Below are 27,629 nucleotides of genomic sequence, written 5' to 3' on the forward strand. Positions count from 1 at the left end.
CTTCAGGGCAGCTGGTAAGGAGTGAGGCAACTGGGAAAGTGGCTAGGAAATTCACAATAAATCCTAAGGAAGGGGTATAAGCCCCTTGGTGACTTTGTTTTCAAGCAGATACACAAGACATGCCAAACCAGAAGAGCTCCATTGTCCCAACAGTAATGTTTCAGCCTCCCTTAAAAAAAAAAAAAAAAAGAAAAAAATCAATAGTCACAGCTTTGAGGTCTCAGATGCAAACAAGCTGTTCCCCTGGATTACCAAACTTCCTGTGCCACATCTCCAGCTGGCATAAAGCAGAAGACACTTTAGTGCTGCACAGCTTTGCCAATTTATGCAACCTGCAGACCAGACTTTGTGGGGACACCTTTGTGGGGTTCCTTTTCCTCAGGAAAAGGTTCTTTGGCTCTTACCTTAATCTACTGCTGTGACACCTGAGTGAACAGGGGAAGGAAATGAGCATAATCATTTAAAAAGGCTTTTCTGGACTGTTTGAGCACTGCAGGATCTATCCAGATATATCCAACATCCATGTTGGAACTACACTGTCCACTTAGTGAGCTGGGACTTAAAATCTGAGTGTGAAATAAGACAACACTTTCCTTTTCCTTTTTACCAATGCAGTAATTTTTCACTTATTTAGCACAGGCAAATAAGCCACTGAGAGACATGAAAAACAAATCATGACAGCCTGCTGATTCTCTGCAAGGGACTTTGAACACACTGGTTGACACCACAGCATCTTTAAGAGTTTGTCTGAGATGTTTTGATGGATTTTTCTTCTTCCAGCCCCACCTACACTTGTCTTAGGATTGAGATGCACCCCCCTGAGGACAGCTCTTTGCTTTTCTTAGGGTAACTCTGTTGTGAAGCTTTTGCCTCTGCTCTGTACCTCCTGAACTCCATGAAGAAATTCCCAAAGGCACGAGTGCTGCAGCACTCAGGAGCAGTTGAGGAGGCCAGTGCTGTGCTGCCTACAGGTAGCACCTAAGGTCACTGTGTATTTACTCTGCAGATGTCACAGCACTTCATGTACAGCCAGCTTCTCCTCCTCTTCCTTCCTTCTACAAACTAACTCCATCAGTTTTTCCTGTGTGGAAGAGACCTTTGTAGGCACCTGGGCCAGAGGAGGGAAGCCCTTGCAGGCAGCTCAAAGGGATGTTTTTTTGTGGCAAAATATTCAGAGGGTACTCAAGGAGAAATTGATTTCCCTCAGCCACAGATTTTAGGGGCACAGCATTAACTCCTGTGCCTGGCAGAGAGTTGTGGCACTGATGCCACATTTCCCACATGGATGTCCATGAGTGAAGAGAAAAAGAAGTTAGGAAAGGATATAATAATAAGTAGTTTCATAAGGAAAAAATTTAAGTAATTTGTCTACTACTGGTTTCATCTGCTCTAGCAAAAGGGCCACTGAATCCCTGGGGAACACATCCAAGCTGTTATTAATGCAGGTGGAAATGGCACCATAAGCTGTGTATGCAAGTGGCATTCTGCTACAATTTGGCTTTTTATGTCCCTCAGACTACATCAGTTAACAGCAGAGGCACAGCTACAGGGACAACTATTGAGTTTAAAGAACAAGGGCTTAATTATTTCATCTGAAAATATTTTCCCAATGTCTTCATCAGATTCAAGGCACCCCTAGAAAGGGCTCTCAGTGGAAGGATTCCAAATAAACCTGCAAGAGGTGCAGGGAACAATGTTGCCTCCAGCAAGTTAAATCACTGCATTTCCAATCCCTAAGCACCCAAACTGCATGATTAATAACAGCATTTTGAGTTGCAGATGGTTTTGCATTCATTTCCAGTGATACTGTGTCCAAGTAAAGCATTTGATGCTCTTTCATTCAAGTTTAGAGCTAGAACAAAGGAGTTTGTGGACATTCTTATCTTAAACATCAGAGATTTCTATCAGTTTAAACATGAAAAAACCCCATCTGTGCCTGTGTAACACCTCAACCAAGGGTAAGAAATCAAGGAAAAGACCAAGATCTGTCCCAAAAGTCTTTTGTTGGCAATTAAATTCTGGATTTTTCTAAAGCTTTTTTTTTTTTTAAAGGAAATGACAGACTGTGTTAGTAAGTTCTAAACCACTAAGTTTGTTTTTGTTTTCCAAACAGGGCACACTACTGGACCAAGCTTAAATAATGACAAGCTATACAAATTTGCCTACTCAGCTGAAGTGTATGTTGATCAGGTGAAAGCATCACTGCAGAGAAGTGCAGGCTACCAGATGGCTGCTGCTGTGGATGTCAACCTCCTGTGGAGAAACCCCAACAATGATGATGACCAGCTGGTCAAAGTGACAGTAAGCAATGCCATCAGACAACTTCTCACATGCCCCCTTTTTTTGGTACATTTATCTAACTGCTAACCTAACTTGGAGCTTGTTTCCAGAAGAGGAGCTAAATCTTCTGTCCTCCTCTGGTCTCCACCTGGCACCAGCTTCTTCAAACTTACAGAACAGGACTTCACAAGAATTTATCTTTAATTGAATTTATTCAACATAAGCCTGAAGCTCAGAATATCTCCTGTATTTTGAAGCTGCTTCGTGGAGGCTTTATAGCTTCAAATTGGTGTGTAAGAGTCTACTTGAGGGGCAGTTTGCTGTCTGAAGTGCTTGACATTTGCTAAATACAAACTGGGCTTAGTACTTAGCTTCACTGTGAGGTTTTCTGCCACTTATTTCCCTGGTGGTGAGTGCTGGTTTCTTTTGCAAACATGGACATAGCAGCCATGCACTAGCATGGAGGATTAATGATGGAGGATTAATCATGGAGGATTAATGATCAGAACCCAAACCAAAGAAATAAAAAAGCTGTATTAGGTGATTTAGTCTACCCATTCTACCCCAGGTCAATGCTAAACTGCTCTCTACATGATTTTTTTCTGCTTTTACTTTTCTAGATAAGAGATGTTCAAGTGGAAAACGTGAATGAACGTCCAGCTGCTAAAAACATCTTCAAAGGAAAAAGCACAGAAAAGATCATTGGGAAAGAATACCTGGAAGCTCTGAGGAGACCCATGGTTCTTGAGTTAGTCCGTGGGAAAGTAAGTCCCTGCCTTCTCAAATTCAGTGGCTGAGGAGACCAGAGACAAACCTTTTCTCACAGGCTTGGAGAATTTACCAGTTCTCTGTCTTCTCAGTGTTCTTAACATGCCCCCACGTCCTGTCTGTCTGCACAAAATGCAGTGGTTTAGAACAGGCTGTCATTTACCTGCACAAGGGGCCCTTCCAGCTGAAGAGTCTCACAAGTGGATCTCACCATCATCCAGTGTCAAACCAGACTGCAGCTCAGCCACAACTGAGGGGACACACATGCAAGGAGAGGCACAGCTGCCCTGTGGGATTTGTGCTCCTGACTTCAGTGGGGCCCAGATTTTATCCACGACCTGAAAGCAGAGAAAGAGACACACTCTGTTGTGAGGGAGGTTACACCAAGCCTGTCAGTTAATAATTTTAAATCTCCAGCAGGTCACCTGCAGTTTCAGGAGTCCCAAGGCAAGGAGCTTGATACTGAGACAGCCTTTCCTGGTGTTCCTCTGCTGTCTCTAAATATCAGAAGAGAAGGGGCAGTGAGCAGGCATGTCTCATCCCATGCCTGGGCTTTATAGCTTGCCCTGAGAAAGCAACAAAGCACTGTCCTTCTGCTGGAGCCCAATTGCAGCTCTCAGAGTCCAAGGAAAATACCAAGGAAATAGTTCTCCCCCTCTTTTTTATTTGTTTTTTTCTTTTTTTTGTTTGTTTGTTTGTGGGTTGTTTGTTTTTGTTTGCTTTGTTTTGGGGTTTTTTTTGTTTTATTTTCTTGAGCAGCTGCTCACTTGTGCCCCTACACTCAGCCTGCTGCTTTGGACAAGCAAGTCTTGAGCCATGGCTGCTCCTGCCTCCTCCCCACACTTCCTCACCCTCTTGTTGCTTCAGGCCAGCAGCATCAGGCCAAGAGCCTTGCAGCCCTTTCTGCAGCCAGAGCAAGGAGGCAGGTGAGAGATGTGGGCAGAGGGGCAGTGAGGAAGGAGGAAGGTTGAAGGTCACACTCCCTTTCTCTTCTGTCTCTTCTGCAAGGGCTGTGACACCCTATCCCAGCAGGATCTTTACCTCCTGCTGTAAATAGGCACTGAGCACATACCCTGGCTGCCAGCTCAGCCCACTGCAGGGCAGCTGCTAGCAGGCCTGCTCAGGGACTCTCAGACTCAGCCTTGTCACCAGCTCCACACAGCATGAAAAGAAACAGGACAGCACTGCCTCCCACACATCCCTGAAGGAAGACAGAGGGGTCAGAAGAACACAAAATACATCTGCTCCTAATACACTGAGCAGTTCACACGCCAAGACTGAGATGTAGTCTTAAAAACTTGGGCTTTTTCTCAGGTAACAGGGTCTGTGCACTCCCTGAAAGATTTCTCTGTGGTGTGATCCTTTCCTCCCTGGCACTGTGATTTCACTTTCCAGGCTTACCCCAAGATAACTGATTGTACTTTCAGTGCCTGAAAAAACTGCACTTTTAAAGCACTTTGAATGCAAAATTGAGGTGCAAAGTCTTGTTACTGGAGGAGAAGCTTAAGCACAACAGTTGAGCCACGAAGTGCAAAGGTTGTGATGTGTCTGCCACATCACTTGAGTAATTCTGTGATCTATCTATGATTCACTCTGGGTTTTGGTGACCTAGGGTTTAAGGGCAACAGATATTATGCCCTGTGAGGAGGGATGATCTGGGGGTTACATAGAAAAATGAGTTACTTGTGAAATCTTGTAAAGTTTCCCATTTTCCTTCTAAATTCTAATTAAGAGGAGGAAAGATTCTCACTGCACTGAAACTGTAACAGGTTCAGCTTAAGCCCCAAACCTGCTTGTACTGCTACTGGCAGGCCCTGCAGCCCCTGGAGTTTGCTTAAATGAGGTCTAAATTCAGATTCCCAACCAGAAAAACACGAAGAATTTTTCTAGAGGGGATCCACACTATTCCTTTCTCATTTAACCAGATTTGCTTTATGCTTGTTTTTCATTCCAACAGGTCAAAAACTTCTATTCACACCAAAATGATCCTGCTTTTACTCAAAATATTAAGAGAGGTCTGGCTAGCCTTTTCCAGCTGCAGCTGCACTCTGGCACTGCCAGTGAGGTAGGATGCTATATCTGGTAAGGTTATCATCATCAGAGAAAGAAGCAGAGCCTGCTCTGTTCTGGAAGGCAAGAGCTGTGGCTCCTGCTGACTTCAGAGGGCATCAGCTGTGACAGAAATCAGTATTTGAGGTTGGGAATGTAAAAAGAGTCCTCTGAATCTTTGGTGACACAAGTCAAGTTGCTGCAGTGAATGCAGGGAATTGGTGAAATCTATTTGACCTCAAAAGCTTTAATTACTTTAGCAAAATTTGCTAATAAGCCAACTTAAGCCAGGTCACTCTAAAAGATATCATACTGATGTTTCAAGGTGGTTGATTCCATTCTATGATTCTGGGACTATAAAATTAAATCCAGAGTATCTACACAAAGCAATTGCTTAGCTACATCCATTTCATCTGCATCACACTGTTAAACTGCTACATCCACCCACAGGAGCAAAGCTGGAGTTAAGCTTGAATATAATGCCAACTGCTTCCTGTTCCCTAATTTTGTTGTTCAAACCAACATTGTTACTTTCCTTCAGAGCCATCTAATGAGAAAGTACCCCTGCCTAGCCAGAGCAGTACTTAGAAACACCAGTGTCTTCCAAATGGGTAAATGACACCAAACTCTGGAGTGGCTCGGGATTCAAATAAAAAAGAGATAAAGGAGTTTGTCTTTGGAGGGTGTTCTGGGGTCCCAAGGGTAAATTCAAGAAAATGTCCTATTCTAACTCTTTTTCCAAGGTGGATGTATCTGGGAAATGTAACACTACTTACCACGTGAGGCAAAATCAGGTGACTAAAGTAAAAGCCCTGGAGTCCTGTGAAATAGAAAAGCAAGGATTTAGCAGCCACAACCAGGTACGGTTTATTTAACAACATAAAACATGTTCTGCTTATTTTAAAATGTATTCTTGGTAGCTATTGCTCATTTTCTCCAAAGCCCTTTCTTGCATAACAGAAAGGAAATCCTACATGCACATTTTGTAGCACTACTGGTACCCAGGGAGCCAAGAGGGAACGGGTTCTCCTCTTGTGTAAACCACCTTGCCTGAGCTGCCACTGAGTACAGCACAGCACACCAACCTGTCTATGATTTTTTCATCTCATCCACAGTGTATTTTAGTTTCTATGCAGACTTAGTCCTGGCTGTACTGAAGTTTTAAGTGCTGTGAGGATTTTTCTTTTTTCTTTGGAGGAAAATACTAGAGATGGTCACAGTCAAAGTGACAGGTGACCTTTTTCCCAGCTTGTAAGTCACAGCATCAGTATATGCAACAAATGCCAGGCACAATGCTGACTCCTGAATGGAGCCCAGTCAGGCTGGCCTGGAAAGTCAAAGGCTTCCCTAATTCACAGGTGTAATGCAGGAGATGTGCTGTGGGGGTAACTGAAGCCTTACTGGTCCTCCACCACTAGTAAACACCTTTCTGAGTGGTTACTAGTGAGTGCAGGCTGTACACCTGGTGAAGGCACTGGGCATCCCTGTCAGCAGCTGACCTTTCCCAGCTGAGAGAAGAACAAAGGCAGCACACACACTTAATAAACTGCCTTAACACTAGGATTTAATTCCTGCTTTTCACACTTGCTACTAAGATGCACGTTGTTTACAACAGATGAAGCAAGGTGGCTGGCTTTGCTTCCTGGCTGTGAACATGACAAGCTCATGTGCAAGACATTTCCCTGGAAAAGCTTCTCATCTTACCTAAAGCTCACTTTAACTAAGTGTGGTAGCAGGCATTTTCTCAGTTGCTCCATGACTTCCTCCTCTTTTTTTTCCCCCTTGGTATATAATGAATTTGAAACGTGGTGCAGAAGAGAGTGGCTTTTTGTTGCAGAAGTACCTCTTGAGAACCTGGTTTATAGGCTTAGCTTGAGATGTTGCCAAGCCTCATGCCCCTTCCTCATTTGGCTCTGTGTCATTACCAGCTGTGCCCCGATATGGAAGCGGGAGCTCATGAGCTCTTTTCTTACTCTGTTGCTTATTGACCAGCTCTCTTTCTGGTTTATTTTTTAATTATTTTCAGATTTTAGACGTTGGTAGAAAAGCCACATCTGCCACTGTTTATGTGCTGGAAGACAGTTTCATTAAATCCATTAAGGCAGAAGAAAATTACGTTTTCGTCCTGAATTCCCGACGAAAAACAGGTGCCAAAATAGTATCCAAGTAAGTTGGGCCATGTGGCTGTCATTCCTGCTTCCAAGGAGAGCTGTTAAGTCAGGTTCCAGGTGTATTACTTACAGCATCAAACTCTTCATGTAAGGATTTAAGTCTCTTTTGCCCCCATATCATACCCAGTCCAACTTCGATTAAGGGCTCTACCATACTGCAAATAATGAATAACAGAATTCATAAGGGATTAATTTTTAAAAAGCTGGAATTGGCCAAAAACATCTTAAGCAACACATTACTGCAGTAGGTGTTCTGCTTCTGCATTGTCTCATTTTTTTGAGGAATGCTTCCAATGGATCTCCATTTCTAGTATGTAAAATTCAGAAGTTTAGAAGGCAAAATCTGCTGCATGGAAAGGAAACCACAGCAAAGCCTGAATCTGTGTTGGGCTCCAGATTCTAAACCACTGAAAGACTGGAGGTAGAGATAAATCACTCAGGTGTTTCCTCAGTATTATATTAACAAAAGGTACACTGAAAATCTCACTTTCCAGATCTTCTTACAAGCAAATATGTGAAACGCATCAGAATACATCCAGTCACTGAAGGCTTCTCACCAGGTGCTATAGATGCATACTTTAGAAAGGCTGTTACTCAGGTATTTTATGTCAGGTACCTCTAGCAGTAATTCTGCTAGCATCAGATATTTCTGTTATCTTAAAAAAGTCACTTGTTTTAAAATAAGACTTCAAGAAGTCCATGTTCTAACTATTTGTTCTGTGGAGAGGTTTTTTTGTTTGTTGTGGCCACGATTTCTGCCCATCTGCTGCAGTGGTTGAGCTGTAACAGTGCTTCCTTCTCTCTATACCCAGGCAGAAACTGGAACTGAAGTCAGTACAAGCTGGCCCTGGACTCATTGCTGGGAAGCAAGTTGCTGGTGTCATCAAAACCTTGGGCTCCAGTTATGTTCCTGTGCCACTAGTAGCAGAGACAGCCAGATCTGAATGCAAGAAGTGTCCTTCAGTAAGTACAGGAAGGCTCCCTGGATGGTCAGCTGGCTGAGCAGGACAAGTGTGGGGCAGCTTTGTGTGCAGGCAGCCCCAGGAGAGGTGTAATGCAGAGGTGAAACACCCCAGAGTGGGGAGCATGTGGTGGCACCCAGCACACCAGGGTGTTTTAACATCTACCTCTAAAACACCAACTTTCTTGCTCTGTTTCAAAGACTGACTGTGGTGGTTCTGAAGGAAACCAGGAAACATTTCTGAATTTCACTAGGAAATACACTACCATTTTGCTGTCTCATCTTTGCCAGCCTTGAGTTTGACCTCAGGCAGCCCCAGGAGAGGTGTAATGCAGAGGTGAAACACCCCAGAGTGGGGAGCATGTGATGGCACCCAGCACACCAGGGTGTTTTAACATCTGCCTAAAACACCAACTTTCTTGCTCTGTTTCAAAGACTGACTGTGGTGGTTCTGAATTTCACTAGGAATTACACCACCATTTTGCTGTCCCATCTTTGCCAGCCTTGAGTTTGACCTCAGGCAGCCCCAGGAGAGGTGTAATGCAGAGGTGAAACACCCCAGAGTGGGGAGCATGGGATGGCACCCAGCACACCAGGGTGTTTTTAGATCTACCTCTAAAACACCAACTTTCTTGCTCTGTTTCAAAGACTGACTGTGGTGGTTCTGAAGGAAACCAGGAAACATTTCTGAATTTCACTAGGAAATACACCACCATTTTGCTGTCCCATCTTTGCCAGCCTTGAGTTTGACCTCAGGCAGCCCCAGGAGAGGTGTAATGCAGAGGGGAAACACCCCAGAGGGGGGAGCATGTGATGGCACCCAGCACACCAGGGTGTTTTTAGATCTGCCTCTAAAACACCAACTTTCTTGCTCTGTTTCAAAGACTGACTGTGGTGGTTCTGAAGGAAACTAGGAAACATTTCTGAATTTCACTAGGAAATACACCACCATTTTGCTGTCTCATCTTTGCCAACCTCGAGTTTAACCTCAGGGTAATGGAGCAGGTAATGACTTTTAAGAGGGCTGACCAGTGTTAATAAACAATTCTGTCCTGGAGGAGCTGGACTACAAGAAATTAAAGCTAGATAGCCAGTCCTTAGGTAGGATAAACTTCTGGTGGGAATTTACCTAGCCTCCTCTTACTGCCTGACCCTGAAGGAAATTTTAAAAATAAAAGACTTTATTGGTATTTTTAATTAGAAAATGGACCTTTAGTATTCTTTCCACGTCCAATACTGTTCTCATTTTCCCCTGGGAAAAAACCACCTTTTTTAAATTTAAGATATCTAAAAGTTACTAATAGCTTGGTACTGTAAATGCATCCTCTTTTGTTTTACTGGTGACATTCATCATAAACTAATATACATGGCTACAGTTATTTCTAGCAAACACTCCTAAGGCTACTACCTGAATTAGCAGTGAATGAGAAAATCAATTTAAAGGTTGTTATTCTGTCAGTTTTTGATAAGCAAGATAGGCTTCTAGTCAGCATACATAATTTTAATCCTCCAGAAATACTCCTTATGAGCATAAATACCTTACTATATTTGAACCTGTGCAAGCTATTTGGAAGTAGCATTGCACAGCAATCATTTGTCTTGCCCAATGCTTGTTGATCTGCTGTTGATCAGAGAAGATAAAAGAATGTTAGGGGAAGTGAAATAGAAACAATGCTGCCAGAACAGCTCTGAGCAGGGAACATCAAGGGACCTTAAGCAGAGCAAGGAGAGATGCTTTTTCCCTCACTCTGCCCAGCAGGGTTTGTGCTGACCTATTTGTCACTTGGAGCCAAGTTTGGCATAATAGTTGCAAAGCTAATTTCCAGCCCAAGATAACAAGGGAGGGTGTAGTTGCAGAGCTCTGCCTGGGGACTGAGCTTTGCCATTAGAAACCTAATGGCAGGCTGAGAATGAAACCCTTTCTCACTCTGTTCTGCAGTAACTGCTCTGAAAAGATGGGGGTCTGTAAACAGAAGGCTGTATCCAAAGCAGCAGCCTAACATTTGGTACTTAGATATCACATTAATGCCATCCTGACATGGGATGCCCCACAGTTTTATGGTTTCAAAGCCCTTTTAAAATCATAATGGGCCTTATCTCTATCTCCAGGAATTTGATTATATAACCATTACTATCCTCACTTCACAGATGTAGCAGTGGCTTCTGTGAGGTTATGGCACAACATTTACATTTAAATTTCAGCCTCATTTCAGTGTTTAGACATCACAAAGCATGCTCCTTTCAGAAGAGCACATTTCTCATGGTTCCTACAAGAATGGATGCTTGTGCCTTCTGAATCTGGGTTTGTTCTGCCTTGTGCAGCCAACCTGTGTAGGTTGGTAAAGCACAACCTGACATTCACACCCAACTTCTGCTCAGGGCAGAACACCTGTTGGTTTGGGCTGAATTTTCCTAGAGTGCCCACAAGGCCTCTGCTCTGACCCTGCTGTCAGAGATAAGTTTGTGTCCCAGCTCAGATGAGGTGCCCTGTGGAAGTGACTGTATCTGTGCCTGAATCCTTGGGGTACCCCTCTGCCTGACATTCACATCAGGAGGCAGAGGCCCCTCACCACAGCCAGGTGTGAATGTTGTTTTTTGAAGTCATGCTCACTGCAGGAGGCAGCAGATGCTCCCTGTAGCAGCTGAATGCTTAGAGCAGTCCCACAAAGAAGAAGAATTGATCACTGCCTTCTGACAGAGGTGGCCCCAGCTGACATCTCCCACCTTGCCTGTCCCTAGGGCATGGGCTAAGATGGCCCAGAGCAGCCCACACAGCTGGGTTCTGCACAGGAGAATAATAAAAAATTAAAGATTTTTTTTGCCAGGCTATGGCACAGCTTCAACAGGGAGAACAGAAAGCACCCCATCCACTTTCAGCTTATAATAGCCTCAGCAACCCTGGTGCTAAGCATTAATAACCCACTGAGGTTAAGACCCATTTGTGCCTCAGAACATGAGCTCCTTCCAGCTGGTCATTAATCCCCAGGAAATATCCTATGTCTCAATCATTGTTGCCTAATTATTGTTTGTTACAGTTGATGGAAACTGCCCTCTGTACCTCTGTTTGCCAGCAGGTTCAAGTGTTATTGCCTAATGCTAACACTGCCATGAAGAGGGGAAGTAGCCCAGTAAAGGTCAGATGGGTGCTGGTGTTATTTCCCACTTGGGAAAACTGCAGTAAACATTCCTGCAAGGAACAGCTGAATTTTCACCAAGCAATGTGCTTGATAGTTTGAGATAACAGAGGGAAAGGCAAGTGAGAGAGGAGAGGTCAAAATACCTACACCAGTTTCTTATGGGAGTGTAACTGGGAGGACAGGTGTGGGTGCTCTGGTACCATTTTGGCTCATTCAGGTCAAAACTGTGGTGTGTGGAATAAAGACAGCAACAACAAATGAAGCCAATACCTGCTCTAATACCAACTTGCCCACAGTTTCCTTACAATAACCACAAATCCCTCCCAATCTTATGCAGGTCTGTGAGTGAGAAATGGGAATTATTTATGGGGCATTTACTCCTCCTGTTCTATACCAACCACTTAAAAGTTACCATTTTCTAAGAAAAGAAAAATTATTTGTGAATTGGGGATTGCTCATCTCCCACTTAAAAAAAAACTGACTTAGAAAACAGGACCAATAAGGTAAACATTGTATTCAGCAGAAGGCACAATAAATTTGCAAGAGAAGAGAATTCACATTATTCCAGTTCCAGTATAAATAACTGTAATTTTTCCAAATTAGATTGAACAGAAGGCAGTGTACCCTATCAGGAAAATACTGAAGTGCTGGAAGAGAGACAGAACATAGGTTTCAAAGATATTTTTGTTGGATTGTCATAAATTAAAAAACATTTAGCTAAAGGATCAGCAATCTATTGCATTACAGCTAATTTAAGTAATAGCTGCCCCACACCTGTGCATTTATTAAGTCTGATTTGAGAACTGAAACCCCAATCAGAGATTTGATATAATGTGAATTATTTTGCAGCTTTCTGAACACTGGCAGAGCATCAGAGAATATCTGCATCCTGAAAAACTTTCCAAAGCTGAAGCAGCAAGAAGCTTTTTGTCCTTCATTCAGAATGTCAGAAAAGCCACAAAAGAGGAGATACTGCAGATTATGAGAAGGGAGAACAAAGAAATTCTGTAAGTCACTGTGATCAAGCTTTCAAAGGGTGTAAGTTGCTTAGAACTGCAGAAGGGGAAATTATATGCAAACAAATTCAGTTCTACTGGATTCAGTTCTAATGCAAAACCAGTACTCAGAGCTGTCTAGAGGAACAGGATTCTTTTTTTAAAGCTGTGTCTGTTCTAGCACACTGTTCAGCCACCAAGATTTTATCTGCAGTGCAAAGCAAACATGCTTTGTCACTTACCCAAAGGTTCTTATCCCAACTGCTTCTTCTGAAACACTCTGTAACTCTTCTTGCCTTGCCCATTTGTTCCCTTCAAAAGAACACACAGAAAATAAGGGGATGGTTCATGCTCAGACATTGTCCTAAATTAGAGTATGAGCAGTGTGCACATCTAGACTTGGGAGTTGGAAAGAATGTCCAGGTCCCACTGCACAGTCAGAATCTTTCAACCAAACCACAGCAGTTGTTAAACCTGAAAGTAACTCAGCTATCACAGAAGCCTGTTTCCTAGTTGCCACTGTGAATGTAAAAATAAACCTTTCTTTTTTTTATAATTTGCAGACTTGTCCTCTAAACTTTAGGACACTCTGGACAGTTCTGTTTTTTTAATACTTCTTTGGTCTGATATTTGCTTAAATGCAAATATTATTACCCATGGACACAAACAACTTCTAGAGTTCTACTAATTTGACATGGAAGACTTCAGGAATGCATTTTTTTCCCAACAAGAGTAAAAAATTCTCTCTCTTACCTGCAATGAAGAGATCTTTCAGCACATAACTTCTTTCTTTCTATATGCAGCAATCTATCTGGCTCATTACAATGCTGTGTTCATTTCCACTTCTTTGTAGCCCACAAATAGTAGATGCTGTAACCTTTGCTCAGACCCCAGCATCACTGGAGGCCATGCTGGAGTTCCTTGACTTTAAGGATGAAAGCACTTCTGTCCTGCAGGAGAGATTCCTCTATGCCTGTGGATTTGCATCTCACCCCAGTGAGCACCTCCTCAAATCTTTAACTGTAAGTCAAAGGACACAACAAATAAAACAGAGTTAATTCTCTTGAGCCTCATCCTTGTCAATGGTGAAGGGAAGAGGAAATTACTGTTTCTGTTTCCAGTTTTGCTTTCTTTATCCTTTCCAGGGTTTGCTGGAAGTTTTCCAGTAGTATAGAGCCTGAAAAGATAAAAAATGTGCACATCCAGATTGAAAAATCTATGTACTTTGTCAAATGTTATCAATATCTACTATTTGGGAAACAAACATAATTCCCAGTGTCAGCAAGACAGTTTCAGGACTATTTTGGTTGTTGCCTTATCAAAGCCCTGCAACTATTCAATCCTTTTTTGTTTTTTAAAATCAAGCATAGCTTCAAAATGAATCTGCTACTTTTGAGGCTGGATGTACCCAAGGAAAAGGCAGTCAGTTACAGGAGGTACCAACAGAGCAGTGCTCTGCTCAGCCTCAGCCCAGGCCATGGTGGCATTCCCAGGAAGAGAGGAAGGGAGGGAGGGCAGGCAGCCCACTCCAGGATGTGGAGAGACTCACAGCACTGCTCCTGTGTTCCAGGCTAAGTTCAAGGATGACATTGCAAATGAAGAAATCAGAGAAACTCTTGTCATTGTCATGGGAGCACTCATCAGAAAGCTGTGTGACAGAGAAGGCTGCAAGCTTCCAGTGAGTATCTGCTGTCTGCTACTGGTCTGCAACACCTGTGAGTGACCCTTGCTGAGGGTGCTGGGAGATCACGAGACATACAGGGAGCAAATTCCCTCCTGATTTAAAATATACCCACAAACTTCTATAGATAAAAGTTAGATAGAGTGAGGATTTTTTTTTCTTTTTTATGACATCTACTTTGTCAGCTTTAATCTGGTCTCTTCCCATTGCTGTGGATGTCTGTCTGACAGACCTTTTTCTCCCTGCCTAGCCTGTCAGCTGCAGCAGTACTTGTGCTCCCTTGTCCCACAGCTCTGCACAACCTCAGAGAAACACTGACAAACTCAGGATACATTTAATATTTGCAATCACCTTAGGCTGTGGCAGCTCTGTGAAGAAAATGCATTGGTTCAAGTACTCAGCTCTGCCCCAGACATTCCAGAAGACCTCAGGAGAAAGCTATCACTATGACCATGGACTGAGTAGATGCAGATGGCAGAGGATGAGGATGATCAGGCAAGGCAGAGGATGAGGATGATCAGGCAAGGCACTGCTGCTTGCTGTTTGGGATGGCAGCACACTGCTGAAAAGACACAGAGCACCTGAATGGCCCTCAGGAATCCCTTTTTCCATCCCTGGCTAATTGCCAATCACTCTTACCATGTTATGTTATGAAAAGTCCACTACAGGGTACTTGCCCTTGACTTTTTCATGGGGGGGTATGTCACCCCACAAGTAGGAACTGTGATGTCCCTGGATCATGGCAGAGCAGTTAGCAAATGACACATCTGTGGCTACAGCCACTTTGGTTATGCTTGCAGGAAGCCACTGACACACAGTTTATGGAGGACACCTTTGCTAACCTGTGCAGTGATGCCTTGAAACAAAAGCTTGCTAGAACCAAGGCTTCTCTCCTGCTCGTGTGTAAACATATAAACACCAGTGAAACGTGCTGTTGAATGTCTTTAGGCTGTTGCAGAAGCCAAAAGGATGATTCTGAACAGACTGGAGAAGGCTAAGAAAGGTGACAATGTGAGGATGTACCTGCTGGCACTGAAGAATGCACTCCTTCCTGAGGCAATCACACTGCTCCTGAAGTACGCCGAGTCAGAAGAAGGGCACATCAGCAACCTTGCTGCCACTGCCCTGCAGAGATACAACCCTGCTTTTCTCACCAAAGAGGTAAGAAAACACACTGCCCAAGAAAAGAAGGGCAAGAGACTGCACGTAGCTCATTTATCAGTCCCACTCTTTTTAAAGATGTGTGGGGTTTTTACCTCCAGGAAATTATTAAACCCGCTTCGGTCCCAGCCAGAAAGCTCCAAACATTCCTGCCTGCCAAATCCCAGCTCCCAGTGGGATTTGGTGCTGGTCAAGCTTTGGTGGCAGCTCTGGTGTTGTCAGGGTGCTGCTCTGCAAGGAAGGTGCCAGAGGCCATCCTGTCAGTGGAGCTACATGGCTGTCCATGGACATACCTGTAACAAAGATGGTGTCACAACCTTCTCGGGGACGTGAGGCCACCACAGGCACTGTCTAGAAAATTCACACAGCAAGATATTTAATTTTTTTCAAGTATGTATTCCTTTAGCAATCAAGGAAATCTTGATCTCAACACTGCCACAGTATTTTGATCTTAGTGCTCCTACTTATTTACAGTCCTGCTGTGAAAATCAGTGTGGAAGGCTGTATGTGGACTGTGACTGAGAACACAACAGATGTCCCCCTTGCCCATGTGGTCACTGAGCTATACATGTCCCATACATTCCAGAAGGACCATTAAAGCCAGGGTGCTGAAAAGATATCCTTGTGTCTTAGCCTTAGTTAGGGAGGTAGCTGAAGCTGATATTATAAAGGAGATTCCAGTCTGTACTTTGCTCAGTCCCCTGTGTGAGCACTGACTGAACCAGCTTTTTCCTGACCAGGTGAAGAAAACAATGAACAGGATATACCACCAGAATCAGAGAGTCCATGAAAAGACAGTAAGGACCACTGCAGCTGCTATCATCCTGAACAGCAACCCATCCCACATGGAAGTGAGAAACATCCTGCTCTCCATTGGAGAACTGCCTCTGGAAATGAACAAGTACATGCTCTCCATGATCCAGGATATAATTCACTTTGAAATGCCTTCAAGGTACATTAAGTTCATACAGCCCATCCTTACTTCTTTGCAGAAATCCTAAGAACACACAGGTTCTCACTAATTAATACTACTGTAAAATTGTAGGAGTCTTGATCTTTGTGTCATTTTAAGAATTGATATTTCACAAAAAATTTCTGCATTTCGATGGCATTCACTTAATAACTACTCACCTTTTCAGAGGTACAAATAGGAATCAGACATCTCCCTTGCACTATTATAAGAATAAAGACCAACATTTGTTGGTCTTCATTCTCTCACTGGGGCCCTTGCTTTTATACTTCAAGAACTATTGAACCTGAAAAACCTTAACACATCATAGAACTAGAATGCAAGACAAGAGGGCACAAGAGGTCTCAAGTTGTGCCAGGGGAGGTTTAGGTTGGACATTAGAAAGAATTTCTTTCTGGAGAGGGTGATCAGGCATTGGAATGGGCTGCCCAGGGAAGGGGTGGATTCTCCATCCCTGGAGATATTTCAAAAGAGTCTGGATGTGGCACTCAGTGCCATGGGCTGGGAACCACGGGGGGAGTGGAGCAAGGGTTGGACTTGATGAGCTCTGAGGTCCCTTCCAACCCAGCCCATTCTATGATTCTATGATTCTATGAAATAACAAAAAATATTACTTTTAACTAATATTATTAATAATAATTATTATTCAAGCAGGGCTTTTGCTTACCTTTCCCCCTATGACTCCAGGGAGTAGCTGAAATTGGGAAAGAGCCTCTAGGTTAAGGGCGGATTTTTAGAGAGAAAACACGAGTGTTCTGAAGACCCTTTTTCCCACTGGAAAATTCCCCCTCTGTCAGACTGATATTCCTGCAGGACGTAATAGGTTTGTGTCCCTGGGTTTTGTTTGGTTTTCACGTGTTTGTTTTGAACCACCACAGCAAAACAGTTCGCCAGGTTCTGAAGGACATGCGTGCTCATAACTACGACCGCTTCTCCAAGACGGGCTCCTCCTCTGCCTACACTGGCTACATGACACGTGTGTAACCATCAGACTGCCCTCCAACCTCCTCTGCAGCCCCAAACGCTGGCTTAACCCACTAGTTCAGTCACAGGGGCCTTCTTTCTCTTCCAATTAAGGTGGTCCCGATGTCACATCCACGTACAGCCTCGACATCCTCTACTCGGGCTCTGGGATTTTAAGGAGAAGTAACATGAACATCCAGCTTTTCAGTAAAAATGCTCAACTTCATGCCAGCCAGGTAACTGCCACCCTGCACATGGCAAATGGAGTCACTGTGTTGGGTTTTTCCTCATGTTGGCAAATACCATCAGTATCACCATCGTCCTGAACTGCCACAGGACAAAAAATTGTGTGCTGGAACATCTTGACGTGTTCCTCCCACCTCTCTGTGGAAAACAGTCATAGGAATAAAGGAAAACTTTTCTGAAAGAAAAGTAGGCTTGGGATTGTGAGCTGCATGGGGGCAAAGTCTGCCTGCATCTAAAGAGAAAAAACATGCCATGAGATTATTTAGTTTTCCCATTCTTCAGCTCTGCCTAGTTCTCTTAAGTCTTCCTGCCTGCATCTAAGGAGAAAAAACATGCCATGAGATTATTTAATTTTCCCATTCTTCACTCTGCCTAGTTCTCTCAAGTCTTAACCTCATGCTTTTTCATCTGCAACCACATAAATGAGAGATCAGCTCAGTAAGGAAATGTGTGGGGTTGATAACAGACTGCGTCAGGCAGAGTTTGGGCACTGATGCTGTACCACTCTTGCTTCTTAGGTGGTGATTGAAGCTCAAGGTCTGGAGTCCATCATAGCTGCAACTCCTGATGAAGGGGAGGAAAACCTGGACTCCTTTGCTGGCATGTCAGCCATTCTGTTTGATGTTCAGCTCAGGCCAGTCACATTTTTCCAAGGGTATGGTGATCTGATGTCTAAAATGCTCTCAGCAACTGGAGACCCCATTAACGTGGTGAAAGGACTTATCCTCCTGACAGACTACTCACAGGTACTGGTAGCACACTCTTTGCTGCTCTTTCTGTCTCTTGAGCACAGATGCTCCCTCCCCCACACCACTACTGCAGGAGACCTTATTTTCTTTCTTTTCAATGCTGATAAACCAGGTGCTGATAAACCAGGAGATGAGCACATAGGCTCATCTCACTATGAGAGCAATAGAAAAACCACAAGTATTAAAAACCCAGAATGAAATAGCATGAAAAGCTAACTAGAACAAAGGTCAGAGCACCTATTGATCTAGAAAACAAAGTAACACTGAATACAAGCAAACCCAACTGAGTTTCCTGTAGAAAACTTATCCTGCTATCAGGTATGGCCTCCCCTCCCACAGCTTCTTGTAATACACTATTGTCCCCATGTCACCACCTGAGTTTTCCCCTTCACAAGCTGTCCAGAGACCTTACATCCAACTCAGTAAGAGCTGTGGGGAGGTACTGAGTGACTGAATCACTGATACTCAAACCTCCCCAGATAACAAGCCTTGAAAGAACAATGTTAATATGCCCAAATTTCCAATTCTCAGTGCTTGGCAAAATCTAGAATTAAACTGTGGATGACACAGTTTTTATGCAACGGTCACCCCAAGCAGCCTGCTATTTTTATGCTTAAATATGGACTCATACAAACAGAACCAGCTGCATCATGTATTACTGGAGGACTAAAAATCAAGGCATGTCTCTCAAAGTGCAGTGCCAACACTTGGTTTGATATTTTTTGTTCTTCCCGAGCAAGAATTTCCTTAGAACCTGGGGATTTAGCAGCAACACTCAGCTCATGAAACACCTGCAAGCTCAAGCTTTACTTTTTACTTTTTCCCCTTTGAGCGTGGGCAAAAGAAATCACCAAAAGCAGGTGATGAGAAAATCCACTCTGATCAAAATTACACAGAAACACCTCCTGTACATGACAGCTGTCCCCACCCTGAACCCAGCTCAGGCTTTATGGCATTATAAGCCCAGAGGCTTCCCATGCAGTTCACACAGTGGTTAAGTGAAGCTCATTCCAACAATGCTTTACAGTTCACACGCAGATTATGGGCAAAAATGTTACCGTGACCTATATTTATCAGACAGGCTGCAGAGGTGAAAAAGGTAATCATCTCCAGTCCTCAGCATGCAAGCATGGTGTTTACAGAACTGAATATTTCCAGCTGCTGTGCATGTGCCAAGCTCCATGCATACCCTGGCTCAATCAACTGGCCAGGCACCCGGAGAGCTCTGCCAGCCAGCAGATTCTCCAATCCTCATCTTTAGAGACCCTCACACAAGTCTGGGACTACATGAAACTCTTAACAAGATGAGGGTGTAGCACTGTAATTCACTTACAGGGAGCCTGGGCAGCAGTGTGATGAGATGGGATCCCACCCTGCTTTCTCTCCTGGGTGCCACTGGTACAGTTCCTGCCTCAGCTCCTTAGGACTCAAGCAGTGGACACCACCAAAAATGCATGTTCCCAACCAAAAGGCACTTCTTCTTACCTCTCTGTGCCACAGAGGCAAAAATCATGTAAAGGACTGTTCAACACAGCTTCAGGCTGAGCTGTGTTTTAAACACAGCACAGTTTTATTAAGAATGCATTTACAGCATTGTTCCAGATCAACAGCAATAATCCCATTGGTTTGGGCACTGCCACATAACCCAGTTAAGCTTCATTAGAAAGGTTTTCAGCCTGTCACAGTCCTGAACTATGGTTACAACTGTGCCAAAAAATACTGACAAGATGGAAGTGGGAATGGCATAACACTGGAACTGAGGAAAAGCAGTGCAAGGGAGTCATAATTAATTAATCTAGCTTTACCCTGGCCAGCACAGACAGACCTTATAATCCCCTTCACAAACTCAGACTGTAGACACCCCAGCCAAACGTGGATTCAGCTTCTTTCAAATAAAAGCAGGCACTGGAAACAGTGCCCATCCTGTGACAGCAAAACTCAGTGTGCTGCAGCTGGCTGCAGTGTGATTGCAGAGCAGGTGAAAAGCAAACATTAGACAGGCAGTGCAGCTGAGGTCAAACATCAAAAGGGTGACTTGGAAGCCAAGACTGGAACTTAGAAACGGGGCAACTGAATTGTCAGAAAGGAGCTTATGTAATATTTGGGTCTCAAGTTTTGCATTGGTGCAGCTTGATTTTGAGAAAAGTGATTTTTAAATATTAGAAAACTTTTGCTCCCTGTTACAAAGATGACTTTGCACAGAAAAAACAAAACTGAGTCATACTCAAAGTGCTGCCAGATCTACCAAATAATTCCCCCCCCTGGAAAATAGCTTCCTTTCATTAACTTTACAGTCACAGTAATCACAATGGTCACAATTTGGAGCTTACAGTCCTGCCCCCCATCTGCAAGATCTTTTCTTACACAGCTCCACAACCTGAACTCAGAGCATGTTTTGCAGCCATTGCCAGCTCTCACAGTGCTGTTTGAGGGCTAGGAATAACCACCCAGAAGTTGTAACTCCCCTCTATAAAATAAAAAGTTCTTATAAAACTATTTTTGAGACCCCTAAGTCACCTGCACTAAAGTTCAGCAGTGTTAATATTTCTCCTAGGCAACAAGCTTGCCAGAAGCACAAAGAAATGATATGCTGTATTATTAGGTGAGAGAAGCCATTTGAAAGGCAGACCCCAGGGGAAGATGGGCAGTTCCCAAAGAAGTGCCTGTTCCAGCTGTCTCTGCATTGCATTACTGTAGTGCTGTCAGTGCCAAACACACAGACACTTTAAAAAAGGGAAACACAGCATTTTAAACAGTAACAAATTGCCAAATCTGATCTTCTGGATGTCATTCTCCACTGCAAATGACACACAAAGCTTAAAATAGGGAGGGAAAGGAAAATACTGCTCCTGAGGAGGCTGAGTCCCTGTGATTTACACCTCCTGTCAGCCTGGATTGGATTTGCAGAAGGCAAGGGACAGGACTGGGCTCTAAATAAGGAACTAGATGAGCTGGTAAACCACAACACAAGTGCTCCTTAGCTTCTCTGCTGGTTTCAGTAACAAACCTGACTTCATTCTGAGTAGCCTTTAAAGATCTAAACCGTGCAGCCATTGCAGTCCAAAGCCACTCCAGTATTATTAGGTGCAATTTGACAATGCACCTAAAAATACCTGTTCCTCTGGTTGCATCTGCCTGTCAGTGCCAGAATGTATACTGTTACCTCCTCACTCATTAACAGCCACCCACCAGCTCAGGCCCAAGCAAGAGCAAAGCCAGCAGAGCCTCTGAGAGGTTTGTGTGGTAACTCCTGGAGACAGAGGCCATGATACTCCTTGCAGTGATACTCCTTTCAGAAACCATGCCAGGGGAGAGCTGAAGGATGCCTCAGCTGCACCCACTTTCCTAGGGAGTGAGGTACACTAAGGGTGCTGTGTCCACCCTTTCAGAAGAGCCCTCCAATCCTTTTTGTTCCTGAAAACTGACAAGTGGCAGGATGACAGTACGAAAGGGGATAAGGAGAGCCCTGAGGTCTGCAGTCAGTGACAGGACACGTTACCTCTGCTTTCTGGTGGCTCTAGGAGATCCAGCTGCAGTCTGGGCCAAGGGCCAGCACGGAGTTCCTGGGTGGCCTGGCCATCGACATCTCAGGAGGGATGGAGTTCAGCCTGTGGTACAGGGAATCCAAAACCAACGTCAAGAACAGGTGAGATACTTCTGGAGTGCACTGTGGCTGCTGAGAGCTCTGTCTCCCCAGCCCTGCAGTCCCAATGAAAAGAACTTAAATACAAAAGACCTCACAGGTGTGTCAAAATTAAGCATCAGTGCATGGGAGAACATTTGTACTTCTCTTTTCCTTTCTAGTGGATAATACCAGTTCCCACCTGCCTTGTCTAAGTGTATATACCTTTACCTCAAGAACAGGCTTCTTTGAGGGCAGCTTTTGTATCTTGGGGGTTGGGCTGGCTGCAATTTAATTTTTTCTTTCTCGGTGTGTTTTGAATTCATTGTAATGCCTGAATCTGTCTGCAGGGTAGCCATGTTTATAGGTGGTAACATTGAGGTGGATTCCTTCTTCATAAAAGCTGGCATGGAAACCACTTTGGAAGCAGAAACAACGTTAGACTTCATCTCCACAGTGCAGTTTTCACAGTACCCATTTTTAGTCTGTATGCAGATGGAGAAAGTTGAGTCTCCGTTCAGGTAAGAACTAAAAGCAAACAATTTCTGAGGCATCCTGAGCCATTTCTGAGGCTGAATCTGGAATGTTTGGTGTTCATGGCCATGAGAGATGAACAACAGAGGCCAGGTTTCAGCCTAACACAGTCAGGTGGCTGTTGGACACACCAACCTCTCTGCTAACCCGTTCCTCCCCCCTCCTCACCCTTGAGAGTCAAAAGAGCTTTCTGAAGATCAGAGCTCACTCTGAATGTGCACTTTAGTCCCATTTTCTAATTCAGGCTTCAAGTAAACTGAAGTGGCATGACACAGGTCCCCTCACCTACCATCAGTTCTGGTGGTGCCCTGAAACTTTGCCAGCTGGAGTTCTCTAGTCCCCTGTTAAGAGAGGAAGTGCATAGCCATGCTCAAGCTGAGGTGAAAAGCTTTCCTCATCATCTGCTATTTACTAATGTCAACAAAAGTCCCTGGTGTGTTAAGCTCTTGCAATTGTTGTGTTCTCTCATATTTTACTGAGGCACCAACTCAGCTGAAATCTAAACATCTGCACAGTAAGGGACAAAGGATGCTTCCCAGTAGCCAAATACCAGAAACTGAGTTGCCATGGGAGAAGCTGGGTTTACAGCTCCCCCCTGATCCCGGATTTCCTAGGAGCTGAGAGTGGTAACATTTGCAGAGCCTCTGACAGGTTTCCATTTGGTTTTTCTGATCCAAAAGATCAGCCTGAGGGGAATTAAAGAAACCAAGGATCTCCAGGAAATCATAGGAAAACAGTAGCTGTTATTCTGCAGATACCAAAACACCTGCTTACACCTACACACTGTGGAAGCATGATCTCATCTATAGATAAAATGTTTGTCTCCAGCTTCGACTGGAGCCCTGGAGATTCTACATCTGGAATATGGTGTTCAGTTCTGGGCTCCTCAGTTCCAGAAGGACAGGGAAGTGCTTGGGAGAGTCCAGAGCAGAGCCTCCAAGATGCTGAAGGGAGTGGAACATGTCCTGGGGAGGAAAGGCTGAGGGAGCTGAGGGGCTCTGCAGCCTGGAGGAGAGGAGAGTGAGGGGTGAGCTCAGGGATGTTTATAAATATGGAAAGGGTGAGTGCCAGGAGCAGGGAGCCAGGATCTTCCTTCCCAGTGATGTCCAGTGACAGGACAAGGGGCAGTGGGTGCAAGATGGAGCATAGGCAGTTCCATAGAAATATGAGGAAGAATTTTTTCCCTGTGAGGGTGAGAGAGCAGAGCAGGGGCTGCCCAGGGAGGCTGTGGAGTCTCCTTCCCTGGAGACATCCAAATCCCAGCTGGATGTGTTCTGTGTGACTGCTGGAGGTGACCCTGCTCTGGCAGGGGGTTGGACTCCATCATCTCTCCAGGTCCCTTCCAAGCCCTAACATTCCCTGATTTTACCCCCAGGGTAGAGATTTGGCACAAATCTTCTGATGCCAGGTGCCCACGTTGTGTCTCTGCAGGCGCCGGGTGACCAAGTTTGAGAGCCTTCCCTCTGGGAGGAGGTACACTGCCAGGAGAGGGAGAGCACAGCTGCTGCCAGGGAACGAATTCCCTCTCCATCAGGAAAACTCCAACATGTGCAAGAAGGTGTTTGGGCAAAAGGATGATTCCTCCAGCAACTGGTTCTGAAACCAGCACCTGACCTTCTGCTTCCCTGAACCCATGGCTCCCTCAATGACTTAGGAGGCAGGTACCCAACCAACGTGGAGCTTGACCTTGGGCTGCTGCAGTTAGTGGGAAATTTGCCATTGATTTCAACAGGTCAGGATCAAACCCTCGGTGCGTGCACAGTGTTTACATATTAACCTGTATTTAAGACTTTTGTTAAAAAGAAAAAAAAAAAAAGCTCAGGCAAATAAAGACCAATTTGGTAGTATTCCACGCACCCCCCTAAGGGTGTTGCTAGTGCTTCATTTTTACTTTTTGGTGCCAAAAGCTAAAATGATCCCTCGTTTGTCTTTCTTGGGGAATAGAGAAAGAAGTCTGTGTTTTTGGCATGCAGCGAGAACAATTATGATGTATAAAGAATGAGTATTTATGAAAATATTTTCAAGTATTTAGGTGTTTTAGGCCTATGACCAATCCTCATTCAAATATTCAAGTGCAATTAACATCTAAATGAGACTAGGAATTCCTGCTTACTCGATGTAGCCTGTCCACAAAGCAGCAGGTTTTATTTTACATTATTTTAAAGGATTTTCCCATTTTTTAAGTAGTCAGACCTTGATTATTATTATTATTTATCTTTTTTTTAATTATTAACTGCTATAGTTAAAGGCAAACTGATTAAGAATGTGGAGTAAGGTTTCCAGAAGTACTTACAGTTGCCTTAATTCTGTTCCCATTGAAATTATACCACTCATTTCTCCACCAGGAACAGTTAAGCCAATACTGGTTGCTCTCCCAGGTCACGTCTGGAAAATCTGGGTCCCTGTGTGTAACCAAAGGAGGTGCATTTCCAAAATTGAGCACCACCTAACCTAAGGTAATTCTGAACTGTGATGAAGGAAAAGGTCTTCTCCTATCCTATTCTGATTGCACAGTCTAGCAATACCTGTGCAAAGTACATTTTTTCTAGGTAATTTAGGCTCATCTTTCAATGCAAAAAAGTAATGACTGCTCATACCAGTCCTCCAATTAAAATGTCTTATGCCTTTTGTGCTCATTCAAGCAGTGCCTTTGTAAGAACTGGGTAAAAAAAAAGAAGTTTTTACATTTACAACTGCATTGCAGATTAAGAAAGAATAAAGAATATACCTCACCCCAGCTCAGCTGATCTCTGACATGATCCATCTGACTTAATTTTTATAGGATAAGGTGGGTGAGCACTGGTCACAAGGAAGTAAAATAAAAAGCCAGGAATAATTAATTTTCAAAAAATACAAGAACAGGCAGGAAAAACTCAGATTGTCATTAAACAAGAATATGTATTACAAGAATAAAAAAATTCCCATTTCTTTTGTGTTGTAAAAAAAAAGAGTGCAGAAATCTGCAAAAATCAAACTGTCAAACAGGATGGAGCAGTCTGCTTGTTGCCTTTCCTGAAAATGCTGACACCCTTCTAGTCAAAGCATAAATAAACCAGGTAAAAATACAGTGTGAAAAATTTGTTCTGTTTTCAGCCTTGGTTTTTGTCTGTCTTCTGGGTTTGGAAGGACTCTGGTTGGGTAAGGAATGGTGCTGACAGGGGCCAGAGGAACCATTTAACTGACCACCACATAGGAACCAGTAACACATGCTGGGTACCCACTTGTCCTGGGACCATTCTGCTCCTCAGCCTTCAATGCCCTCTCAATCCTCTGCTGGAGGTTTTACAGAACACCCCATCTCCAGGCATTCCTCCTCTCTCAACAAAGAGCAGTTTCTCCTTCCTTCTTTCCAGACCTCCCCTCCTTGCTCCTCAAAGCTGTCTCTTTCCCTCAGTATCTACCTCAAAGTCTGCACCCTCTATTTTGCAGACAGTTTGACACCTCCATCACTGTTTGAGGAGCTGAAGACAAGCTCTTTAACATTTGTTATTACTTCCTGCTATTTGTGCCATAGATCAGAGCCAAGTATTCACACACCAAGGAAGAGGCAGGCTCCTCCTGCAGAGATCTGACACCCTAAACACAGAGGGTGGCCAAAGAGTGGCACAAAGAAATAGATGGCATCACTATTTCACTTGCAGAGAGAGAATTGAGATACCAAAAGATGACAACCTCGACTCCACATCCTCCTTTGCATCAGCAAGCAGCCAGGCTGACTTCCCCACACAAAATCTGAACAAAAAGGTTCTGGACAATGCAATCTCTACCTGTAGGATCCGTGCCTGCTATCAGCAATGCCACTGCAAGCCTTACCCCCTCTCCCATTTATCACAGCTAAGAACCTTTTCAATGTCAGCCTGTAAAACAGAGCACTTCCACACATAAAATCACATCAGTGCTCACTTGTAAAAAAGCATATTTTCTGATTACAAAAAAGAAACTGTTAATGACAAGTACCTGGCCCACGACACCAGGTGTGCTTCTCCTTCAAGTTGTGTCTTTGGCTTTTCTGTTTACTCATCAAGGCCTGGCACAGCTTGCTGCAGGAGAACCGTGTGCCCACCTGCACTGCACTGACCCATTTCTTCAGAGGGCACAACTGGCCTGTAAGGGTGACCTGGGGGCTTCCACAGCAGCCCCCCCTGAAAGGAAACCAAACAGAGCCTCTGAGACCCATCCTGCTGCTTCAGAAGTGCTGAGTGTCCTCATGGACACCCCCTGATGCATCTGAAGCCAGCTGGCCTAACAGCTGGACATAATGGGGATTCCAGGAGGGGCTCAGTCCAGCAGCTGGGTAATGGAAGGCCAGGGCTCCTCATGTGGGCTCCATAGCTACAGAAACAACAAAACTGACAATCTTCTAAAAATAAGGGGGAATTAATACACTGCTTAAGTTGGCATTTCAAGGGAAAACACACTTAGGGTTACAAACACAGCAAACCCTGGGAGTGGTCAGCAAATCAGTGGGGGTTCATGACCATCATGCAACATAAAGCCTCAACAATGGCTATGGTGGGTACTTCTAAATAATCAGCAATGGTAATTAAACAGTAATTCACAAGTTAAGTTTAGAGAGGCAAACTAATGCTCAGTCCCTGCTAAAGCCACAGAAAGAACAGGGCAATGGTAACCCAGCCAAGTCCAAAACACAACCCACTTGCAAAGGAGATTGTGAAATTTTCCCCTTAAACTTTCACGCAGTGCTAATTTGTCAAGAGCATCCTCATGGACTCTTCAAAAAAAACACTGAAATTCCAGGACTCATTTTCTCACTCCACCTCTAAACACACCCTGGTGCAGAAAGAACAGGAAAATACAAAGAGCACCAGTTTGGGAGGCAGACTTCCTCACAAGGTTATGAATTAAGCCCTCAGTGCAGTAAAGGTTATCAGAGATGTGGCCTAAACACAATGACTTTTGAAAACTCTTGACCATAAATAACTGCTGGTAAAATGCAATCTTCCCTACCAATAATGGGTTCCACCCAGGGCTGCACAGGTGTAAATCAGCAAGGTCTCAGGACAGCCTGCAATTGCACTAACAGCATCACCATCCTTTCTCTTGGTTAGAGGCAACAAGAGCATATCATTATGATACCATATCATCATAATTTTACTTTTAATAAAATAATGGATACTTGGTGAATGGTGCTAGGTTAACAGAGATGGAACACTGGTAAAATACTTAGCCCAGATTTCCAGTAAATATACATGTCACCTAAAATGAGTCAACTATGACTTGCACCTGGTAGAGAGAATGTGTCTGGCTACACAGCACAGAAGAAACTTCAGTCCTTAAGTACAGATACATTTTGCATTCTGCAGTCGTACCTTAAGACACAG

The 27,629-nt window shown here is 44.0% G+C and overlaps 1 protein-coding gene and 1 long non-coding RNA gene across 2 annotated transcripts in view; one reads left to right on the plus strand and one right to left on the minus strand.

Moving 5' to 3' along the window:
* MTTP (microsomal triglyceride transfer protein) overlaps positions 1-25,364 on the plus strand; it is a 28,140-nt gene extending 2,776 nt beyond the window's left edge. The window contains exons 2-18 of the mRNA XM_071742562.1: positions 2,114-2,301; positions 2,901-3,044; positions 5,006-5,113; positions 5,841-5,957; positions 7,124-7,263; positions 8,081-8,231; positions 12,216-12,373; positions 13,215-13,383; positions 13,932-14,039; positions 14,991-15,203; positions 15,944-16,155; positions 17,052-17,149; positions 17,251-17,372; positions 17,901-18,128; positions 21,653-21,777; positions 22,104-22,274; positions 23,719-25,364. Coding sequence (XP_071598663.1) covers positions 2,114-2,301; positions 2,901-3,044; positions 5,006-5,113; positions 5,841-5,957; positions 7,124-7,263; positions 8,081-8,231; positions 12,216-12,373; positions 13,215-13,383; positions 13,932-14,039; positions 14,991-15,203; positions 15,944-16,155; positions 17,052-17,149; positions 17,251-17,372; positions 17,901-18,128; positions 21,653-21,777; positions 22,104-22,274; positions 23,719-23,887 — 2,621 coding nt within the window. The 3' untranslated portion in view covers positions 23,888-25,364. The remainder of the gene's footprint in view (positions 1-2,113; positions 2,302-2,900; positions 3,045-5,005; positions 5,114-5,840; positions 5,958-7,123; positions 7,264-8,080; positions 8,232-12,215; positions 12,374-13,214; positions 13,384-13,931; positions 14,040-14,990; positions 15,204-15,943; positions 16,156-17,051; positions 17,150-17,250; positions 17,373-17,900; positions 18,129-21,652; positions 21,778-22,103; positions 22,275-23,718) is intronic.
* Positions 5,812-13,244, minus strand: LOC139795646 (uncharacterized). Its single transcript, XR_011725621.1, has 3 exons — positions 13,115-13,244; positions 12,604-12,673; positions 5,812-7,423 (listed from the first exon to the last, which is right to left on the minus strand). It is a non-coding gene; the product is annotated as an uncharacterized lncRNA (long non-coding RNA).
* Positions 25,365-27,629: the final 2,265 nt, after the last annotated feature.

Source organism: Heliangelus exortis, chromosome 4 (assembly GCF_036169615.1).
Source record: "Heliangelus exortis chromosome 4, bHelExo1.hap1, whole genome shotgun sequence".
Taxonomy (NCBI): domain Eukaryota; kingdom Metazoa; phylum Chordata; class Aves; order Apodiformes; family Trochilidae; genus Heliangelus; species Heliangelus exortis.